The 21,869-nt window shown below is 46.5% G+C and overlaps 1 protein-coding gene across 4 annotated transcripts in view; it reads left to right on the top strand.

Moving 5' to 3' along the window:
* LOC138736266 (PH and SEC7 domain-containing protein 1-like) overlaps window positions 1-21,595 on the top strand; it is a 165,283-nt gene extending 143,688 nt beyond the window's left edge. For all 4 annotated transcript variants that reach the window (XM_069885488.1, XM_069885489.1, XM_069885492.1 and 1 more), the window contains 4 exons: window positions 768-925; window positions 1,671-1,815; window positions 12,615-12,758; window positions 16,961-21,595. In XM_069885488.1, the coding sequence (XP_069741589.1) occupies window positions 768-925; window positions 1,671-1,815; window positions 12,615-12,758; window positions 16,961-17,203 (690 nt within the window). In that variant the 3' untranslated portion in view covers window positions 17,204-21,595. The remainder of the gene's footprint in view (window positions 1-767; window positions 926-1,670; window positions 1,816-12,614; window positions 12,759-16,960) is intronic.
* The last annotated feature ends 274 nt before the right edge of the window (window positions 21,596-21,869 follow it).

A 21,869-nucleotide genomic window follows, 5' to 3' on the forward strand; every position in this document is an offset into this window, starting at 1 on the left:
GCAAGCTTGTGGAAAAACCCGATTTTGAAAACGGGTTGTGAGTTCTCAGTTCAGCCTGGTCAAAGCCCTTGTGGTCCATACAAGAAGTGAGGACAGGCTGTATAAGGTTTCACTTGAAATAAGGGAAACAAAAAGAACTCTGTGGTGACCTAAAAGAAAGAAAATTTTGGTGGGGCAAGTTTCTCTGGCAAGACACTGAAGTGGCTGATGGAAGTACATCAGTTGTGGGTGTCCAACGAGCAACAAATCTCTCTCTGAAAACTGACAAGGACCTTCCTGAGTGATAACCATTTACCTTTCAACCACTAAAGCCTGGTTTAATTCATAAAAGTTAAATTCTATACACAGTATAAGAATTGCCTGCAACCAGCAAACTTGGAGGAATGAGAAGTGAGATTGGACTATGAATCAAAGAACTTTTCTGAACTTGTTTACACGTTACATACACGTGTGCTTAGAATTAGAAAGGGGTTAAGTTAGAGTTTGATCCTGTTTTCATGTTTGAAGATAATTAAAAGCGATTTTTGTTTAAGTAACCTTTTGTCTTGGTGAATTTCTATTGCTGCTGGGTTTTGGGGTCCTTTGGGCTCGTAACAATAAGAAAGTCACATGGATACAAGTAATATCAAGGGTTATGGGTGTGAGGTGAGGAAGTGTTAGATTGTTGTGGCTGAAGGGTCAGACTTTGCTGTATTGTCTTAATCGTAGAGTTTCCTTCTCCGTGAATGGGAAGAGGGGTGTTCATTAGTTTCCTTTGATTTTGACAGGATGCCTACAAGTCAGATAAGCAGTTATCAGAAGAAGATTTGAAGAACGCCATCAGCATTCACCACTCACTGGCAGTACGAGCATCTGACTACAGCAAGAAGCCCAATGTCTTCTACCTGAAGACAGCTGATTGGAGAGTGTTCCTTCTCCAAGCCCCGTGAGTGACAAGTTTTGTGGCACCTCTGCAATAAGCAGCGAAGACATTACTGGCTCCTTATCTGTTTAGAAAGTAAATCCGGCTCTCCAGCTTCATATTTCATTGGTGGGCGAACAATTTCTAAATTAGGTCTTAAAGAATAACAACTAAACCGATGTTCTAAATTAAGCTGTGTTGTGAGAGAGGGTGAGGTGGCTGAGAGATGAAAAGGAGTGGGGACAAATCATGCAAAAGGAAAGATTTCCATTTATAAACTGCTTTATTTTATGAATTGAAACATCCCAACACATCTCACAGCCAAATTTTATGATGATATTATAATGTGGGCAATTTGAGAGAGTGGCAGCAGGTTAGGTGAATGAGCACCATTTTAAGGCGGCAAGGGTATAAATCTTCTCTTCCTCACCTTCCCCAATTTATTTAATCCTGATTTTTTTCCCCCAGACATACAGCACGGTAACAGGCCCCTTTCGGCCCATGAACCCCTGCTGCCCAATTCCATCTATTGACCAACAAACTCCGGTACGTTTTGAATGGTGGGAGGGAACTGGAGAACCCGCAGGAAACCCACGCAGACACGGAAAGAACGTACAAACTCCACACAGCGAGGGATTTAAACCTGCTTGTGCTGTCACACCATCGCGCTCACCATTACACCCGTGTTACGGCCCACGTGCCCCTCAGTATTTCTCTCAGCACTTGGATTTGGCCGCCTCTCATAGATGCGACTCTCTATTGTCTCCAGGAGTTCTGAGCTGATGCAGTCCTGGATTACCCGCATAAACCTGGTGTCTGCCATGTTTTCAGCCCCACCGTTTCCTGCTGCGATCGGTTCCCAGAAGAAGTTCAGCCGGCCTCTGCTGCCCACTGCTGTGACCAGGCTGTCTCTGGTGAGTAACCAGCTACTGTTGGTAATCAGCAAAAGATCCCAACTCTGTCAACAGCTGCAACTTTCATTTCCATAGGGCTTTTAATGTATCTAAAACCTACAGGGTGCTCCACAACCGAGTAGAGGGTAACGAGACTAAGGATGTAATCAAAATGCCTGCAGATGAAATCTGAAATAAAAACAGAAGATGTTTTAAACAGCAGCTCAGGCAGCATCTGTGGAAAGAGAAATCATGAATGTTTCAGGTCCATCACCCTGCATCTGAACTGTGAAAAGGATGAACAAAATTAGTCTCAGGGGATAGCAGGGTAGAGGAGCAAGGGATTCTAAGTAGAGCATTAAAGGAGGGAAGAGAGGCGGAGAAGTAGAGGGATGGGAACTCTGCAGCCTTACAACCTTAGTAGATGTAGGTTTGGCCTCCAGAAATGGAACCATTAAAATGGGAGCAGGAAAACAATTGCTGGAAGAACTCAGTAGGCCAGACATCATCCACGGGTAGAAATGTTTTGAGTCTGGACCACTTGTCAAGTCTTAATAAAGAGTCCAGACCCCAAAATCTGACAAAACCTCAAAGATGGAGAAACTCAGAAGTTCAAACAGCGCACTTGTCTTGGGTAAACTTATACCTCTCATTTTGTTCATTTTAGATTGGTCACAGTGTTTGAACTACCGAAAGAAAATAGACACACACACCGAGAGCAGTTCAGATTATACAAATGTTTATTACAAATTCAAAAGCTGATTTCACACTACAATATGCAAGCCCTTCCCAACTATACTTATCAACGCTTGGACTGGTCCCAACTGCCGAAGCGAGGCAACGACTGCACACTTGTAGTAGGTTGTCAGGACGCCGGTAGCAGCTTCTCCACCTCCCCTGACCGGGACGTTGACTGGACTCCAGAAGTTATTCTTCTTCTTGCTGAGAGATGTTGCCACCTCTCGGAGAGTCTCTCTCTTCAGCAGCGGGACCATGGCTTATATTACCCAAAAACTGCTTACCCAAGCACCTATTCCCAGCACAGCAAGAAAGATAAGCAAGAAAGCTAGCATGCTAGGCTTCTAACGAATAACATAATTTTCAGCTTATCACTTTGAATACAATGGTTTATTTTGCATCAAGGCTAGGCCTCTGACAGTCTGTGACCAAAACAAGCAGGAAGATTAAATGTTCTTGGTACACAGATGTCCTTTCGTCAGATAACAGCATCTCTGGCCCCTTGGTGGAATTTAGCTTATGTCTGCTGATTCTAAAACACAAGCAGGTTCTCAGCCTTGCAGAACCCAGAGCTGCAAGTTTGAAAAAAACAGGTTAGAATCTTCCATTACATTCCACCCCTTGGTCACAGGCTGTCGGACACGAGACTTGACAAGCATAAGAGTACAAAAAGAGCGTAAAAGAGAAATTAAAACTACAATAATCACAAAAACAAGCAATAATGCGAGCAACCAACGGAGAATAGTGTGGCCCAACCCCCCAAATGGACCAGCTAACCATGAAAAAGGATTCCAACCAAGGCTCACATTATCCTTGTTGGCCACAATACTCAGACACTGGAGCTCACGAACAGATTTTGAAACATGCTGAACAATAACATATTTATACAAGCTGCACTTGAGGCGGGAGACCGAGGACTTCCTTGATGTAATGCATCGGACCTTGTCTCCCACGGGCAACTCCCTCGGAATGTCCTCGTTATTACAAATCCAATTGTTGGCACCAAAGCAGCTGTTAAGCCAGATCACCAGGAGCGTAAAACGGAGAACCTGGAATAAAGAAGCCTGACACGTCACTCTCGATACCGTAAGCGTTCAGTGTTTAAACAGACTAAATCATCCTGTCCCTCAATAGCTACCCATCAAGTGTTACCCTAGGCAGGTGTCACTATTTCTCCTTGTACAGGAGGGGCACTACCTGGTGGTGTCACCCATACCTTTTGTCCGACATTCTCTAGTTCAGGAGTGGGGGGCAATGACTGTTTTTCCTCTGGAATAGGCTGCAGTTCAGAAGCGCGAAGAAGTCGGTGGAAAGGTGTACCTCCCTTTAAAGGGTGATGATTCAAATTGTCAACTGCCTGCTGCAGCACATGACACCACCCCTTCAGGGTTCCCAGTGGTGTTAACAAACGAATTTGTTCCTTCAGTAAGCCATTCATTCGTTCAACTAACCCAGCAGCCTGCAGGTAATAAGGAATATGGTGAACCCATAAGATACCGTTGTCATTTGCCCAATCACAGATTGCCTTTCCGGAGAAGTGCGAGCCATTATCAGACTGAATCTCCTCTGGAACATCATAACGAGAAATTAAATGATTTAGTCCTTGGATAGTACAAGCTTGGCCAGCTGTCTTGGTGGGAAAGGCAAAAATCAGGCCCTAAAAGGTGTCAACCATTACTAGGACGTAACGTTTACCCATACCCATGGGGTCTATGTAATCAATTTGCCAAACAGCAGCTGGGTGAGTTCCCTGTCTTATTCGGCCATGTGGACCAGGAGGAATGGTACGGGACTTCACAAGCTGACATTCTGGGCATGTACGCACGACCATGCGGACATCATCCTGATGGATGGGTAAAGCATGTGTACATGCCCACATAGCTGATCCCTTCTCCCCCAAATGACCACTCTGTTCATGTGCCCATCGAGCCAGTGGGACGGTATCAGCGCAGCTGATAGTGGCAAGCTGATCTGCTACTGCTTTATGTTGTGCCATGTTAGTCGCCACATTGGTATGGGCATCGACGTGATACACGGTTATCTCACGGTGGTGGGAAGCATCCCACAACAGCTGCCACAACTGTTTGCCCCACACTGGGCGGTCATGTATCCTCCAGTCATTCTTTTGCCAATCAGGCATCCATACCACAAGTCCATTAGCCACAGCCCAGGAATCAGTAAACAGGCAAAGAGGGTGATCATGGGGGATCTAGTGGTAAAGTGACTGCCTTCAACTCAGCATACTGACTGGAGCCACCATCCCCCTCCTCTGATAAGTGAGTTCCTGACTTGGGATGGTAAGCCACTGCCTTCCACTTTTTCTTTCCTTGCAGCCACCGGCTGCTACCATCAGTAAACCAGGCATCTTGTTCTGCTTTCATTACCATCTCTTACGTGGCCCCTTGGATTATTACATCATCAATATAATGGTGAATTGAGAGGGAAGGCGATACTGGCACTGTCTCCAGATCACGGGCAATTAGGCTGTGGCAAATAGTGAGGGAGGGATGTGGTGGAAGGTATACTGGCGCCCCTTCCAGGTAAAGGCGAACTGATCCTGTGAGTCTTCAGCTATAAGAATACTGAAGAAGGCGTTAGCGAGATCATTGACAGCATACCATGTTCCTGAGTTCCCAGTAGCAATGTTTTCAATAAGGGTAACAATGTCCGGAGCTGCTGAAGCAAGTGGTGGGGCATGTTTGTTCAAAAAGCGATAATCAACTGTCATTCTCCAGGAGCCGTCCGGCTTCTGGACCAGCCAAACAGAGCTATTAAAGGGCGACGTTGCGGGCCTCACTACCCCTTCTTCTTGCAAAGCATCAATGGTGGCACTAATCTCTTCTTGCCCTCCAGGGAGGTGATATTGTGGAATGCACACTGGTTTCATGGGGTGTGGCACCACCACAGGATCCCACTTAGCCTGACCCACTACTAGTTTTTTTGTAATAGTCTGAATTCCAAACGCAAATCTCCCTTGGCTAGTATTAAGGGCCGTACCGGCCAACATATTAATAACCAGGATACACTCGTCAGTAGCAGCCACCAGGGCATGTAACCAGATAGGGGAAGGGCTATCACCCACCGTGGCACGGACTTTTATTTCCTTTGCCAGGGTGACCGCTCCTCCCAACCCCTCTATTCGAAAGCTCGGTCCAGTCCAGAGGTCGGAGTTACCCGGAATCACCGAGTGTTCCGCACCGGTATCAACCAAGGCCAAATATTGGTGGTCATTACCCTCACCCCAATGGATTGTTAACGGTATGTAGGGCCATGTATCCGCTGTATCTCAATGGTGTAGACACGGGAGCCCTGCCCACACCTTCATGCTTTAGTAGGGTTCAGGGGCTTCCAGGCCCACATGCCACTATTATCCATAAGAGCCTTGTTAACCATTTGTTGCATCTCATCACGAGTAACTGGAGCAGGAGAAGCCGGCTCGATAGAAGCAACAGTGGGAGCAGAGGGCACAGCTGGGCCAGGAGGACTCAGCAGCTGGGGATAATGTTCCCCTGCTTTTCTCTTATAAAGGGCATAAAGGACTGCAGTAGGTTTCCCATCAATATCACTTTTAGGTACGCCTAACTTTAACAAGGTTAGAAAAAGGTCCTTTCTTGTCGGTCCGTTATTAGCAGTAGCCCCTCTCTTTTCATCCTGCTTGTCTGATTTAACCTGGGCTGTACATGAGTGGATTTTACCTCCCAGTTCTAATTCTCTAAGCCCAGATAAGGCATGCACTGCCTCAGACACAGGGTGCCCAATTAGTGGACTAGTTACGGACAGAACCAGCCCCCGTGTAGTGGGTTGGGCGGAACGAACTAATCTGGTATGCATTCCGGCCATGAATATCTCTTCATCAGGGCTCCCCCCATGTACCCACAGACTCAAACGCCCTGCATACAAGGCAGAGGCCAGGGCCTGTTGACGAATTATTGCTATACCCTCCTCTGGGGTTCCCCAATTATTCTGCAAATGTAAATCCCAATCTACTGGTGATGGGTATACTCGTAGCAGGGCATCCCCTAGAGTAGTAAATAAGTAATCCATCTCTCTCCCTCGGCCCCGCAGCTCAGCAGTGACCCGGATATCAGTAGATAATGTTCCTAACCCCAACAATTCCTCAGGGGTTAAACATACATTAGCCCCTCCTTGCTCCCAAACACGCAGGAGCCAGGCTGCCAGAGTTTCTCCTGCCTTTTGCCTAAATCGATCTCCAATGGCAGCCAGCTCTTTTATAGAGAAGTCACGTATCACCTCTTCTCCCACTTTGGCCCACAGGGTCCTTTACCCAGTGGATGGGACGAGGCCTAGGCCATCCCGTAGAGGGGGTGGGCCATTGAGCATAAGCAGGGGTTCGGGTATTTTCCCCTGGGTCCTCTTGGGAGATCGGGGTATCTATCCCTTCAATCTCTACCCTTGCATCATCCCCCCTTCCGTCTGTTAGGGAAGTCTGCTGCCTTATGGGGCGGGCGTGAACAGCAGGTGGAGAGGGTAGTATTTTAGGCACATCCTGAGGATGTCCTTCCAGATATTCCCATCCCAATCCTCAATTACATCAGGATCGTCACCATTCATTATCATGGCACGAATACGATATGGATCGGGTTTTACTCCTTGCCTTTCCTTATCTGCATAGTGCTGCTGCCGGAGTTTAATATTACGGCAGATCGTTTGGACATGCTTATCTTCCCATTCTTTGGCTCTGTCCTGACTGGTGCGAACAATTTCGCTCATCATGGAACAGCGTTGTCGCATGGCGTCTATCTCCTCCTCTAATTGCTTTCTCTTGCACTGAGATTCTACTTCTCTTTGAACTGATTCTGCTTCACGCTGAACGGAGTGGCGTAAGGCTGTGGCCAGCAACCAAAAACAATCCGACAGCGTCCCCTTTTTATCAGGAAATTTTCTTTCTCGAAGGAGAGTGTCAACCCGCTCTCCCAGAGGTGCACTTGATGGTTCTAACTTCTCATCCCAACTAATGGGTGGTCCCAACAAAGACAGGGTATTGGCTAACATGCCAAACCCATCGCCTTTGGAACTCCATCCTGGAATCAAGAACTGCTCAGGGCTCACCTCTTTCTTTCGGCGAAACATCTTGAGACCAACCCTGCTCGCTGCGCCAATTGTCTTGGGTAAACTTATACCTCTCACTTTGTTCATTTTACATTGGTCACAGTGTTTGAGCTACCGAAAGAAAATAGACACACACACACTGAGAGCAGTTCAGTTTATACAAATGTTTATTTCAAATTCAAAAGTTGATTTCACACTACAATATGCAAGCCCTTCCCAACTATACTTATCAACGCTTGGACTGGTCCCAACTGCCGAAGCGAGGCAACGACTGCACACTTGTGGTAGGTTGTCAGGATGCCGGTAGCAGCTTCTCCACCTCCCCTGACCGGGACGTTGGCTGGACTCCAGAAGTTCTTCTTCTTGCTGAGAGATGTTGCCACCTCTCGGAGAGTCTCACACTTCAGCAGCGGGACCATGGCTTATATTACCCAAAAACTGCTTACCCAAGCACCTATTCCCAGCACAGCAAGAAAGATAAGCGAGCAATCTAGCATGCTAGGCTTCTAATGAATAACATAATTTTCAGCTTATTGCTTTGAATACAATGGTTTATTTTGCATCAAGTCTAGGCCTCTGACAGTCTGTGACCAAAACAAGCAGGAAGATTAAATGTTCTTGGTACACAGATGTCCTTTCGTCAGATAACAGCATCTCTGGCCCCTTGGTGGAATTTAGCTTATGTCTACTGATTCTAAAACACAAGCAGGTTCTCAGTCTTGCAGAACCCAGAGCTGCAAGTTTAAAAAAACAGGTTAGAATCTTCCATTATATAACAAAGATACATGACCATTGCTTCAGACCTGAGGCCTTCATCAAGGCATGAGGAAAACGTAGGCAGGCGGCCAAACAGAATGGCGGAGGAGGGAACATCAGCAAGCAGAGAGAGGGTGGATGGCTCTATGGGAGGAAAGGGAAGAGAGTGGAGAGCTGGAAGAAAGAAGACAGAGGGGTACATCAACTAAAATGCCGACTATTTATTACCTTCCGTGGATGTTGTCTGATTCCTCCAGCAAGCCTTTTACAGCTCAAGATTCCAGCGACTGAAGGTTTTGTGTTTGGAGATGGACAACAGGCTAGAATTGGTCCTCAGATGAAGCAGCAGACAATGGAATAGAATAACCTTCCTCAAGGAAGGATAACATTATGTAACAGTATGTTACTGATGGGCTAATGTTCCCACACTGTGTCTCTGCTACAAATACACAAAGGAATTCCGAGGTCTTTTGGTCGAGGCTGTTATGTGGCTACCCAGCCACGTGGGCCTGTAGTCCACCAAGGCCAGTTTCTCTTTGCCCGAGCTGTTCCACTGCAATGAGCTGGTAGGTGTCAGAAAAAAAAATGTGGAGATGCTGGAATCTATGAGCAAGCATTGGTGTGGGGAGGTGGACCTCAGCAGGGCAGGCAGCGTCTGTGGAGAGAACTGGACGATGCGAGAACTCGAATACGGGAAAAATTAGACTCAAGGAAGGGTCCCGACCTGAAATGTTGACTGTCCATTTCTCTCCTTGGATGCCGCTTGACCTTTGGATTCACTCCAGCTTCTCTCTGCTTCAGAATCAAAATTTACTGTCATGAACGTGTCACAAAACATATTGTTTGGCGGCAACATCACTGTGCAAATATTGGAATAAATTACATTTCAAAAATAAAAATAATAGGGGAAAATGAGCTGTGGTTAGTTGTTCATTCAGGAATCTGATGGCGGATGGGAGGAAGCTGTCCTTGTGCCGCAGGGTGCTTGTCTTCAGACTCCTGGACCTCCTTCCTGAGGGTAGCAGAGCAAGGTCGGCGCCAAGGAGGGCATCTGTGGCATTACCCCCCTAAACGAGGTGCAATGCCCCCCCATAAGGTAGCAGCCATCCCTTGCTTGATGCAATAAAAAGTGCGCCCTTGTGCCCCATGTCGGAGGGCAGATGGTGTTAATGACAAGTCAGTCCCTGCCAAAACCACCCCCCCCCCCCCGCTCCGATCATCAGGTAGGTCCCTGCTTACAAACCCCTGTTGACAGGTCCCTGCTAGCACCCCACCCACCCCCACTGATCAAGCCCCCCCACCTCAAAATCACTATTACCTCCCTTTAACGTGCATTCTGGCGCTGATCCTGTAGCAGAGTTAAGGGGACATGCCTGGGTGCTGGGGGTCCTTGAGGATAGATGCTGCTCTCTTAAGACACCTTATCTTGCGGATGTCATCTGCAAGGTATCTTGCAGATATTTGCTGCTGGTTAGCATGTCACCCTGTGTTCTTGTGGCATTTATGCAGAGGAATTGAATGTAGGATCAGGGAGGTTATGCTACAACTCTACAAGGTACCAGTAAGGCTGTATCTAGAGTGCTGCCTACAGTTCTAGTCTCTTTCCTTGAGGAAGGATATACTGGCTTTAGAGGTGATGCAGAGGGGGTTCACCAGGTTGATCCCAAAGATGGCCTATGAGGAGAGATTGAGTCGTCTGGGACTGTATTTGGTGGAATTTAGAAGAATGAGAGGGAATCTTATAGAAATGTATAAAATTTTGAAAGGCATAGATAAGGCAGAGGTAGATCAGTTGTTTCTATTGGTGAGGGAGACCAGAACTGGGGGATATAGCCTCAAGATTCATGGTCATAGATTTTGGACGGGGATGAGGAGGAACCGCTTTTCCAAGAGGGTACTGAATCTGTGGAATTCACTACCCATTGAAGCAATGGAGGCTGGAAGCTACCTCAATGAATACATTTAAGACAAGGTTGAATAGATTTTCATACAGTGCTTCTATTTCTTGTGTTCTTAGGTCACGAACGTTACGTAAGTTGCTTGCCAAAGGGCAGAATGAATCAAAAAATCTTGCACTGAGCCACAACCAAAACAGACCAGATTGCCCGAAACGTGCAATCCCACAGAGATGGCCCAACACACTTGTGGAGCTGTGGGGTCCTCTGGTGGTCGCAGGGGGAATGGCAGAAATTTCACAGCTCTTGTTTTCAAAGCCAGTGAGATTCAAGGAGAGACCCAAACGACTGCAGATCGTGGAAAACTGGACACAAGTGCTGGAGGAACTCAGCGGGTCAGGCAGCATCCATAGAAGGCAATAGGTAGTCTGCTCTTTTCCAAGAGTCTGTGGATGCTGAAAAACCTGGAGGCATCAGCGACAGGGATCTCCCAGTGGCGAAGCAATTCAATTCTGCACCCCACTCCCATGCTGACGTGTCTGCGCATAGCTTGATGCATTGCCAGACCAAGCCCACCCGTAAATTGGAGGTGCAGCACCTAATTTCCATCTGGGCACTTCCTAACTGGATGGCATTAACATCGACTTAGGATTCTGCTAGCCCACTCCCCGTTCTCCCTGTATTCCCCATTCCTCTGTCTTCTTTCCTCCAGCGCTCAATCTCCATTCACAGAGCCATCCTCCCTCCCCCTATTTGCTGGGATTCCCTCCCTTCTTGATCCACTTCGTGTCTGTGGGCCTGTGCTCCTCCCCTGCCTCTCCTTCCCACCATTTTGTTCAGGCACCCGCCTACATGTTGCCTAACTGTAACTGCATCCGGTGCTCCACCTGTGGTCTCCACTACCTTCGAGAAACTGGACGCAGACTGGCTTTGTTGAGCACCTCGGCTCTGTCCGCCGCAATAGTGTGGATCTCCCAGTGGCCACCCATTTCAATTCTCCATCCCATTCCCTTGCCAACATGTCTGTCCATGGTCTCGTGCACTGCCAGACTGAGACCATCTGTAAATTGGAGGAACAACACCTCATCTTCTGACTGGGCAACCAGATGGCATTAATATTCTCTGGCTTTCATTAAAACCCCCTCCCCCTCCCACCTTTCCCCCCTGGTCCCTCCATTCCCTGTCTCCTTTCGCACAGACATGATCAATTCTACCTCAGTCCCTTATCACATCCATTTAATGCCTTTTGTTGGTCTGGATTCCTCCCCCATTGTTTGAATTCTAAGACTTTTTGATATCTCCTGGTTCTGCCTTTTCTGATTTTTTTTCCTTGAAGAAGGGCTCAGGCCTGAAACGTCGGCAATATATCTTTGTCTCCTATAGATGTTGAAAAGACCAGCTGAGGTCCTCCAGCATTTCTGAGTTTTTACTCCATTGTCCATACCTTGATGAAGAGCTCAAACCCGAAATATTGGTTATATATTTATCTTTGCTATATAAAGTACACTGATTGACCTGCTGAGTTTCTCCAGCATTGTGTTTTTATTTTAGTCTTAAGCAATCTGCTGGAGGAAGTGAAACATGAAAGTTTGCATACCCTGCGATTGTAGTTTATACACAAAAGTGCTGGAGAAACCTCAGCAGATCCTGCAGTGTCCTTTGGAGGCAAAGATATATAAATTACATTTCAGGCCTGAGCCCTTCACTAAGGTGTGTGCAGATAGCATGCAGGTCTCTGAATATAAAGGCATGGAGAGGAGGGAAGAAAGGGTGGGGGGGGGGGAAAGGAGCACTCCGAACAGCCAAAAGATGATCTTTGGACACAGATGGGGAGGGAGGGTGGCGGGAGAGGAAAGGTGAGAATTAATTGGGCAAGGAGGGGTGGCTCTGTGAATGCAGAGTGGAGGAAAAGGAGAGAGAGGTAAGGAGAAAGAGGGATATGGGAAGGAGAGAGATTGGGGTGGGCGAACAGAAACCGGAGGTCAATGTTAATGCCACCTGGTTGGAGAAATTGAGCAGGTCGAACAGCATCCGTGGGAGAAATTAAATGCTTGATGTTCCTGAGGGGGAACTACTGTTGGTGTGTTTATGGCTGGCCCGCCCCTTGCTGATTGTACCTGTGGCTCCTCCCCCTTGATTCCCCGAATAACCCTTTCCCCAGAACAAGCTCGGGTCAGCTATATGAGACATGTCTTCTGTTTCTGGTAATAAAAGCCTATCAGTCAGGTAACTTCGAGTCTTTGCAGTTATTGATCGCGCATCAGGCTCCAGATCAGAGGCTTTCAGCTTTTAATACATCCTGTGGAGGGAGCAGGGAGAAAACTAAAAGCCTGTTCTTTATATTTTTTTCTTATCTTGTAGGAGGAGCAGATCAAGGCCCACGATGCGAGATTAAAGGCAATGACTGCGGACCTGGCCGACCATCATTCGTTCCCTCCTGATAAGAAAGCAAAGCCAAAAGAGCTGGAAGAGTACAAACAGAAGGAGGAATACTTGGAATTTGAGGTAGTCTCATTGCAACAGTCAGGATTTGAACAGCTTTGCTGGTTTTAAACAGCACGTTTCAGGCGCAAAGGGACTTGGGAGTCCTCGTGCAGGTCACCCTAAAGGTGAACCTCCAGGCTGAGTCGGTATTGAAGAAGTTGGCATCTGTTTCCAGAGGAATAGCATATAGAAGCAGGAATGTAATGTTGAGACTCTATCAGGCACTGCTGAGATCTCACTTGGAGAACTGTGTACAATTTTGGGCGCCTTATTTGATAAAAGGTGCTCGTGTTGGAGAGGCCTCAGAGAAGATTAATTGGAATGATACCAGGAATGAAAGAGTTAGCATATGAGGAACAATTGCCATCTCTTGAACTGGGCTCATTGGAGAACAGAAGGATGAGGGGGGAACCTCATGGAGACATTTCAAATGCTGAAAGGCCTGGACGGAGTAGATGTGGCAAAGATGTTTCCCTTGGTGGTGGATTTTAGGGCAAGAAGACATAACTTCAGGATAAAAGGGCATTAATTTAAAACAAAAGGGCATCAATTTAAAGCAGAGATGCGGAAAATTTTCTTTAGTCAGAGGACCGTGAGTCTGTGGAGCTTGTTGCCTCAGGTGGCTGCAGACGTGAGGACATTGGGTGCAGAGATTGACAAGGGTTTGATTAGTCAGGGCATTAAGGGTGACAGGGAGAAAGCTGGGGCTGAGTGGGAGGATAGATCATACAACAATACAGCACAGTACAGGCCCTTCGGCCCACAATGTTGTACCGACTTTTAGACCCTGCCTCCCACATAACCTTCAACTTTAAATTCCTCCATATGCGTATCCACTCGTCTCTTGAATTTCACCAATGTACCTTCCTCCGCCACTGACCCAGGTCGTGCATTCCACACACCAACCCCTCTCTGGGTTAAAAAAAACCCTCCTCTAGTATTTCCCTTGAACTTCCCATCCATGACTTTAAAGCCATGCCTTCTTGTATTGAGCAGTGGTACCTGGGAAGGAGGTGCTGGCCGTCCACTCTATCTGTTCCTCTTAATATCTTGTATACCTCCTTTATGTCTCCTCTCATCCTCCTTCTCTCCAAAGAGTAAAGCCGAAGCACTCTTAATCTCTGCTCATAATGCATACTCTCTAAACCAGGTATCATCCTGGTAAATCTCCTCTGCACCCTTCAGCTCATGATTAGAATGGCAGAGCAGACTCAATGGGCCTACTCTTGTGATCTCCAAACATCCCAAAGTTCTCTCCAGCCAGCTGTCCCTTTTGCACACTGGAAACACAGTAGATCATTTACACGCAGGAAGATCCCATAAACAGCATTATGCTGATCCCCACATCACTTTGATTTTAATGTGTGTGTTACTGGTTGACGGATAAGTATTGAGTAGGACACCAGGTAGAACTTTTTTGTTCTGCAAAAATCTGCCTAGTTGTTCCAGGTCAAGGCGAGGCCATTGATTTAATTCTAGCTTCTGGTAGAACAGTCTTGTCAGTTCCTTCTCCGCCCAAATGATTCCCCCTCAGGTGCTCAATCATTTCCCTTCAGGAGACATTAATTGTCGAGGTCAGGCAGAATCTGCAGAAAGAGAAGCCATCAACATTTCAGGTCCAAGGCCCTTTATCCAAACTGAGAAAACAAGTTATAGTGGAAGTCTGAAAATCTGATCTGCTCGGGGATTGGGTAGGTCCGAACTTTTGGATGTTTTGCATTTTCAGGCAGACCTTTTAAAATTCAAACTGATGGTAGAATAAAGGTGTTTTGTTTGTGGATGGAAGGCTTGCAGCTTCTGTTGTATCTGCTGCACTGCTAGACGGTTCTTTTGTTTTCTTTAAATTCTTTTGTATATTACCTTTTTCACAACTTGGTCATTTCTTTGTGATCAGATTTTTCTGCACCATCTGCACATGCATGAAGTCTTGAAGACTGAAGAGATGGTTCTGTCCACAAATTTAATAACCATTTCCATGGACTTTCCTGCAGTACAGATGGTCTGACTAAGGAATTTTCAAAGTTCCGATGGTTTGAATCTATACTTAAGATGTCCAGTTCTGACGTGTCACCGTGTGGGCAATATGCAGCACACTATTCTTGCACATTGCCAGGCGAAGGCAGCATCCCACGAGAGTAACATACAGCACACTTTCTCGCAATGCTGACTTAACCCGACTCACAGTCTCTGTATTCAACATTCAATTCTAAAAAGGGTAGAGGCAATATTCTTTTTCAGCTTGCTTTGACTTGTGACGGGTGTGCCAGAATGGAATCTTATCAAAAGTCTGGGATGACCTGTAGCCTTTTTTATAATCGTAAATTGGACACTTTCCAAAGCTGTATATTCCCAAGAGAACAGTATCGCTCTTACCATGTTCTAGTTTCTTAATTATTTCAAGTTTGTCACTCAATTTCAACGTCTTCTTTCTCCTCACACCGTGAAGTTTATCTGCTTCAGGATCCATTATGGGTTTGTGACTGTGTAGGCTATATATAGTTGCCACTGTGCATTCATCTGTGGCGCTTGTGCATGCACGCATGCACACAAAAGCCCGCTAAATTTAAAAAATTTGAGTGTTTTCGAAAAGTCTGGATTCTCGGATGGTCTGGATTTCTTCTGTAGTCTGAAAAGATACCAAGGTGGATGCCAAGTCAAAGATTTTATGGTGAGTGTAGGAGAAAAGAGAGATGGAGAGGTTTTGGGAGAGAGTTCTTCATACTTGCAACCTGAGTAGATGTAGGTCAGTCAAAGGTTCGATATCTCCTGATCCACAACATTGACCATTTCTATCTGTAGATACTGCCTGATCTGCTGAATCTCTCCATCTTCATTATGATATCGATACTCCCCAGTTTTGGACTCCCCTCCCATCGTGGAATCTTGCCATGCATTTCCCTTCAACTGGCCGCCACATGCAAGAAGGATGTAGATCAAGGGCAGGCAACTGTTTAGCATGCATGGACCAGATGGTGTGTCAGTGTTTGAACGGAGAGCCACACTGATGCTACCATCAGGGCACAATTATGCCCGTGCATGGATTGGTGAACAGTTCGTAAGTACGAGTTGTTCGTGTTGTTCGTAACATGGGGACTGCCTGTACTTGTATCGGTCAGCCGGGTCACATGGTGCATATTGCATTGGGTTGCCAGCCCCTGATGTAGATGCTGAAGAGAAGGTGCAGAGGAGCTTAACCAGGATTTTCCTGGATTGGAGAACACGTCTTGTGGAGCAAGCTTGATGAGGCTTTTCTCTTTGGAGTGATGAAGGATGAGAAGTATGTAACATTATGAAGGTCTTGCATGAGGTGGACAGCTAGCACCTTTTTCCCACCATGCCAATAGCAAATCCCAAAGAAAACTTGTTTAAAATGAGAGGAGGAGGAGTTTCAATTTAAATTATTTTAATTTTAAACATTTTAAAATTTAGCACAGTAGCAGACCCTTCTGGACCATGAGCCCATGCCACAGAAATACCTCTGTACATTTTTGGAAGATGGGAGGAAACCAGAGCACCCGGAGGAAACCCTTGCAGACACGTGGAGAAACTCCTGTCAGACTGTGCCAGATTCAAACCCAGGTCACTGGTACTGTGATAGCATTGCGCTAACTGGCTTTGTCAACCGTACACAGAGAGTGGTGGGCACCTGGAATGCATTGCCGGAGGTGGTGGTGAAGGCTGGTACAATAGGGACGTTCAACAGACCCTCAGATGGGCGTTGAATAAGAAAGTTTGCAGATGCTGGGGTCCGATGCGATACACAAACGTGCTGGAGAAACATGGAAGGCCACAAGCATCCATAAGAGGTGAAAGAAAGCTGACGAATGGCCCAGGCCCAAAACGTTGGTTCCCAATTCCTTTTTCTGGATGCTGCATGACCTGCTGAATTTCTTGAGCATGTTTGTGTATTGCACTCTGAGACAGGCACATGGATATTCAAAGTTACAGACATGACATCACATAATGCTGAGATTATTTTTCTTGCAGGCCAGGCAGAATTTCTACTTATCAGTAACTATAAATTGTACTCGAGACAAGATGCATATACAAGAGAGAAAAATGTAAACGAACGAAGAAAATGTTAGAGGGTTGTGGGAGTGATGTAGCGAAGGATTAGACAATTGTGGGACAGCTTTGCAGAGGTTAGCACAACACTATGGGCTGAAGGGCCAGGGCAGAGCTGCAGTGCTCTAATTCCATTCTGACCACTCTCTTTCCAACAGGAGATGCGATTCTGCACGTATGTCTCGCTGCTTCGGGCTCAGCTGAAGGCTGGAACTGATGACTTGGACAAGTTTGATGCTGCTCTGTTGGATGCCGCTGAGAGCGAAGGAAACGGCCTGAAGAAGTCTCGGTCAAGCCCTTCGCTCAACCTGGAGCAGCCGGCGATCGCGCTGAAGGTCAAGCGCAACATCTCGGAGCGTCGGAGCAATCGGCATTCCGCCAGCACCAAGCAGAAGGTGTAGCACATGGCCAGTCCCACCCAGAGTGCTGTGCATTCAGGACGGGAGTGTGGAGCCAATGGAGGCTTCTCGATTTGGTTGGCGCATGTTTGCATCAAGGACGGGATGGCAGAGAGAAAGGCTCCCATTGCCAAGACAGCAAGGCTGCGCTGTGAGACTTTTGGGGAGGGTCAGCCAGTCTCTGACCGGTCGTCAGTCAGCGGGACCCAGTCTCACCTTCCCCCAACAAGATCCTCCCCCTGCAAAGCGCTTTGGCCTTCTCCCTTCAGCTACGGGAAAGAATGGACAGCCCTTTGAAGTGGTCCCCACTGCTGCGAATGAGTAAGGATGTTCCGGCCGGATCAGGGTCCAGAAGGACAATTGGAGATGCATTTTGGTCCCTGCTGCTGCTACATGGCGAGAGCATTTGGAAAATAAAGCTTTTGGGACCCCCTCTGATGGAGGCTGAGGAACTGGCCAATGCCCCAGCCGTGGTGACATCCCATCAGCCTTGTGGCAGCAGACTTTAACCTTTTATTCATGTTGCGTTCTTCTTTCTCCCTCTTTTATCTCTCAGCTCTGTGTGTGAACCTGCTTTCTCCCCTCAAGCTTGTGAATGTTAAATTATTTCCATGGTTGAATGCGTGTTTCTTAAAACGGGACCTCAGAATGAAATGGGAACTGGTTTAGTGGACCTCTTCCTATCCCGTGGCGTACACTGGGCCCGCGTAAAAGTGCTCCTCAACTTATGATGGGGTTACGATCTCATTAAACCCATCGTAAGTGGAAAAATCGTGTGTTAAAAGATACAGTATCGCACCTTCCGAACATCATAGCCTTGCCAACCTTAAACACGCTCAGACCATTTACCGTAGCCTACAGCTGGGAAAATCTATCTAAAACAAACTCAATTTTATAATTAAATGTTGAATGCCTTTTATTCCATACTGGAAAAAAAACAATTTTTAATCATGACAACCGACGTAATTTCGATAAATCGTAAGTCGATGATGCGATTTATTGTATTTGCCGCTGTATAGGACAACTCGAGTATAGGTCAACCCACGAATTTCCACTTGGTTTTGAGTGATACTGTTTGGATAAGTTGACCCCCCCCCCCATCGCCCAAAATCTTGCACTGACCGCTGACCAGTGGATGCTGTTAAAAGCAAATCACAATATATTAATTACAAATGATCATTTAAAGGTTTAAATTTTATTTGGATATTTTATAAACAACAGGCTGTTCAAAGCCTGTACAGAGCCGACAGCAGTTGGACTGGGCGGATGGACCTTGCTGAGGAGCTCTGAGACTTCGTAAATAATCGACTAAATGGGCAACGTTGTATTGGAGCTGGTGGGAAAATGGTGACTTCGCTGGCAAGGCACTGATTTTATACCCAGTGTATAGGACCCCAATTTTAAGGTGACATTTTTAAGTTTCGCAGATTGTCCCATACTAAGATAGACATTCCCTGATGACAAGGTGCTGGGGAATTCTAATGACAGAAACTCAACAACAATTCAAAGTCAATAAATACATGAAATGACGTTGATTCGGTGGTGAAGAAAGCAAATGTAATGTTAGTGTTCATTTCTAGAGGAATAGCATATAAGAGACTCTATAAAGGCCTCACTTGGAGTACTGTGAACAGTTTTAAGCACCTTATTTGAGAAAAGATGTGTTGGCATTAGAGAGGATTTACTGGAATGATACCAGAGGAATGAAAGGGTTAGCATATAAGGAACAATTGTCAGTTCTTGGACTATATTCATTGGAGGACAGAAAGATGAGAGAAGTCCTCATGGTCTCATGCTGAAAGGCCTGGACAAAGTAGATGTGGCAAGGATGCTTCCCATGGTAGGGGAGTATCAAACAAGAGGGTACAACTTCAGGATAAAAGGGCATCAATTTAAAACAGAGCTGTGGAACTTGTTGCCACAGGCAGGTGTGAAAGCGAGGTCGTTGGGTGTATTTAAGGCAGAGATTGACAGGTATTTGATTAGTCAGGGCAACAAGGGTTATGGAGAGGAATCCAGAGAGAGGGGGCTGAGTGGGTGGATGGATCAGCTCGTGAGTAGAATGGCGGAGCAGACTCAGTGGGCCTACTTCTGCTCCTATATCTTGTGATGTAGGAGGGTAAATGGGGCAGATCTACACTCTGTGTGACTTTTCCTGCCTTGAGTCAGGTGGGTGGGCTTGACCATTCAGCACCACCATCCATGTTGCACTATAGTGTGGAATTGAAATCCAATTGTTCTGAATTATACTCTCAAAGGGGTTTTGCACTGGTTCATTCCCAGTTATCTGGCAGGTGACAGAGGAGATAGTCCAAGATGTTTGCTGGAAGGGTTGCTTTTGTTATTCTCAAGAGGACCAATGGTCTGGCTAGTTGAATTACATGTGTGTTGGATAATTATCATGAAATACCCCACAGATCTGCTAGTGATGGCTTTCACTCTATGACATGTGCTTGAACCTTGCTTGACAGGTGAACCAAGTGTTTTGGTGCATGTGTAACTCAGAGGGAAGAGAACAGAACAGTATCCCCACACACAGGGAGCTGACTGACTGAAGCATGTTTAATATTGTATCTCCAACATTGGGCTCAGCTCCTACACGCCATCTTTAAATGCCTCATGCGTCTAATTATTCCGTTTTAATCAAAGGTAACCCATATAAAATGTGAAAAAAGAGGGTGTGTGAACATATCAGAGCAGAGAGGTTCCCTGGAGCTCAAACCTATAGAATTTGGTTTAGTCATTTGAACCTCTCAACGTCCCCCGACTGAGATTGGGATGTAGGTAAGCATCTAACTCGAGGTCAGGAGATTTTGTTCAGAACTGGAAGGACAAGAGCAACAGATCACCACATCCTTGCATCCAAGCTCGAGTTCACATGAGAGGCATAGATAGAGTGGGTGCAAATAGGCTTTTCCCACTTAGGTTCAGGGAGATAAATATGAAACATCATAATTTTAAGCAGAAAGGGAAACATTGGGGGAATGATCTTCACTCAGAGAGTGGTGGGAGTGTGGAATGAGCTGCCATCTGATGTGGTGAATGTGGGCTCAGTCTTGACTTTAAAGAATAAATTGGGTAGATAAATGGATGGGAGAGGCCTGGAGGGTGATGGAATGTGAGCAGGTCAGTGGAACCAGCGATATAATGGCTGGCACAGACTAGAAGGGCCGAATAGCCTGTTTTCCATGCTGTAGTGTTCAATGGTTTCTCTGAAAAACACAATGCTGGAGAGACTCAGCTGGTCAAACAGTTTATGTAGCAAAGTTAAATAACCAATGTCAGAGCTTGAGCCCTTCATCATGGTCTTTGCTATATAGAGTGCACTGTTTGACCGGATGAGTTTCTCCAGCATTGTGTTTTTACTGCAGACTTTTGTGTTTCACTTCAGGTTTCTGAGTTTGTTTCCAGCCAGAATCTCAGGTAGGTTCACGCCATTCATCTCTTCTCCCCCTGTTCATCCTCATACCTGCATCCTCACCACCAGCCATTTATACTTTTGGCTCTCTCTCTCTTCCACCTCCTTTTTGTTTCTCACTGTTTCAAATATCCCCCTTCCACTGTTCTTATTTTTTTGTCCTCTTCCACATTCACTGTCGCTTCTTGGAGATCCTATTCACTGCCACAACAATCTCCAGCCCCCCACCCCGATGCAGGGCAGGGCTCTTCGTTCTCTCCCATCCAACTCTCTTATACTCACTCAAATAGCTCGCCCTTCCCTCTCCCTCTTCATCCCCTGATTGCACACCTCATCTCAGTCTATCTTCCTGTCCTCCTCCTCCCTGACACCTCCAATGAGAGGTCCTCCCCATCCCCTCCACTGACAACCCCTTCTCCTGCCTCCAATGCTCGCACTTCTGCCCTCTTTACCCTCCCTTGATCCCTTCATTTCCATTTGTCAACACAATGTTGACACCACTGCCTACACCCACCCTGACTTTGGTCCCTCCAAGCCTGCAGCATCCACCATCCCCAAGCCTAGGCAGCAAAGCTGTGGGTAGGGGGGTGCTCCTCATCTGATCTTCTCATGTTCCGTTTCAGTAGCTTACAACTAAAAGGTATTCCAATGTCCGGTCACCAACACCCCAGTGTTGTCCAGACCCACACACTCACCTGTCCATCCTTTGTTCATCCCTTTTGTCCCTACCCTCCACCACATTCCACCTTCTCATCATTGCCTCCATGTCTGTTCCCACCTATCACCTACCACCCCTCCCTCCATGTGCTGCTTTGTACTGGCAATCTTTTCTCGATCCTCGTATACAGAGTCTCAGAATCAGAATTTATTGTCATGAACATGTCAAAAAATTCATTACATCCCAGTGCAACCATTTATATTTATATAAATATAAATACCTTACAAATATAAATAAAATTAGAGCATGAAAAGTCAAAGTCAGGCAGTGTCTGTGGTTCATTGATCATTCAAAAATCTGATGTCAGCAGGGAAGGAGCTGATCTTGTGCTGCTGAGTGCTTGTCTTTAGGCTCCTGTCCCTTTTTTCTGATGGTAGCAGAGTGAAGAGGACATGGCCTGGGTGGTGGGGTCCTTGAGGATCAAGGCTGCTTTATTAAGACACCGCCTTGATGGAGTGAAGACTGGTGCCTGTGATGTTGCAGGCCGAATTAACAACCCTCTGGATATTTTTCCTGTCCTGAGCCTTGGCACA

The sequence above is a fragment of the Narcine bancroftii genome, chromosome 6 (assembly GCF_036971445.1).
Source record: "Narcine bancroftii isolate sNarBan1 chromosome 6, sNarBan1.hap1, whole genome shotgun sequence".
Taxonomy (NCBI): domain Eukaryota; kingdom Metazoa; phylum Chordata; class Chondrichthyes; order Torpediniformes; family Narcinidae; genus Narcine; species Narcine bancroftii.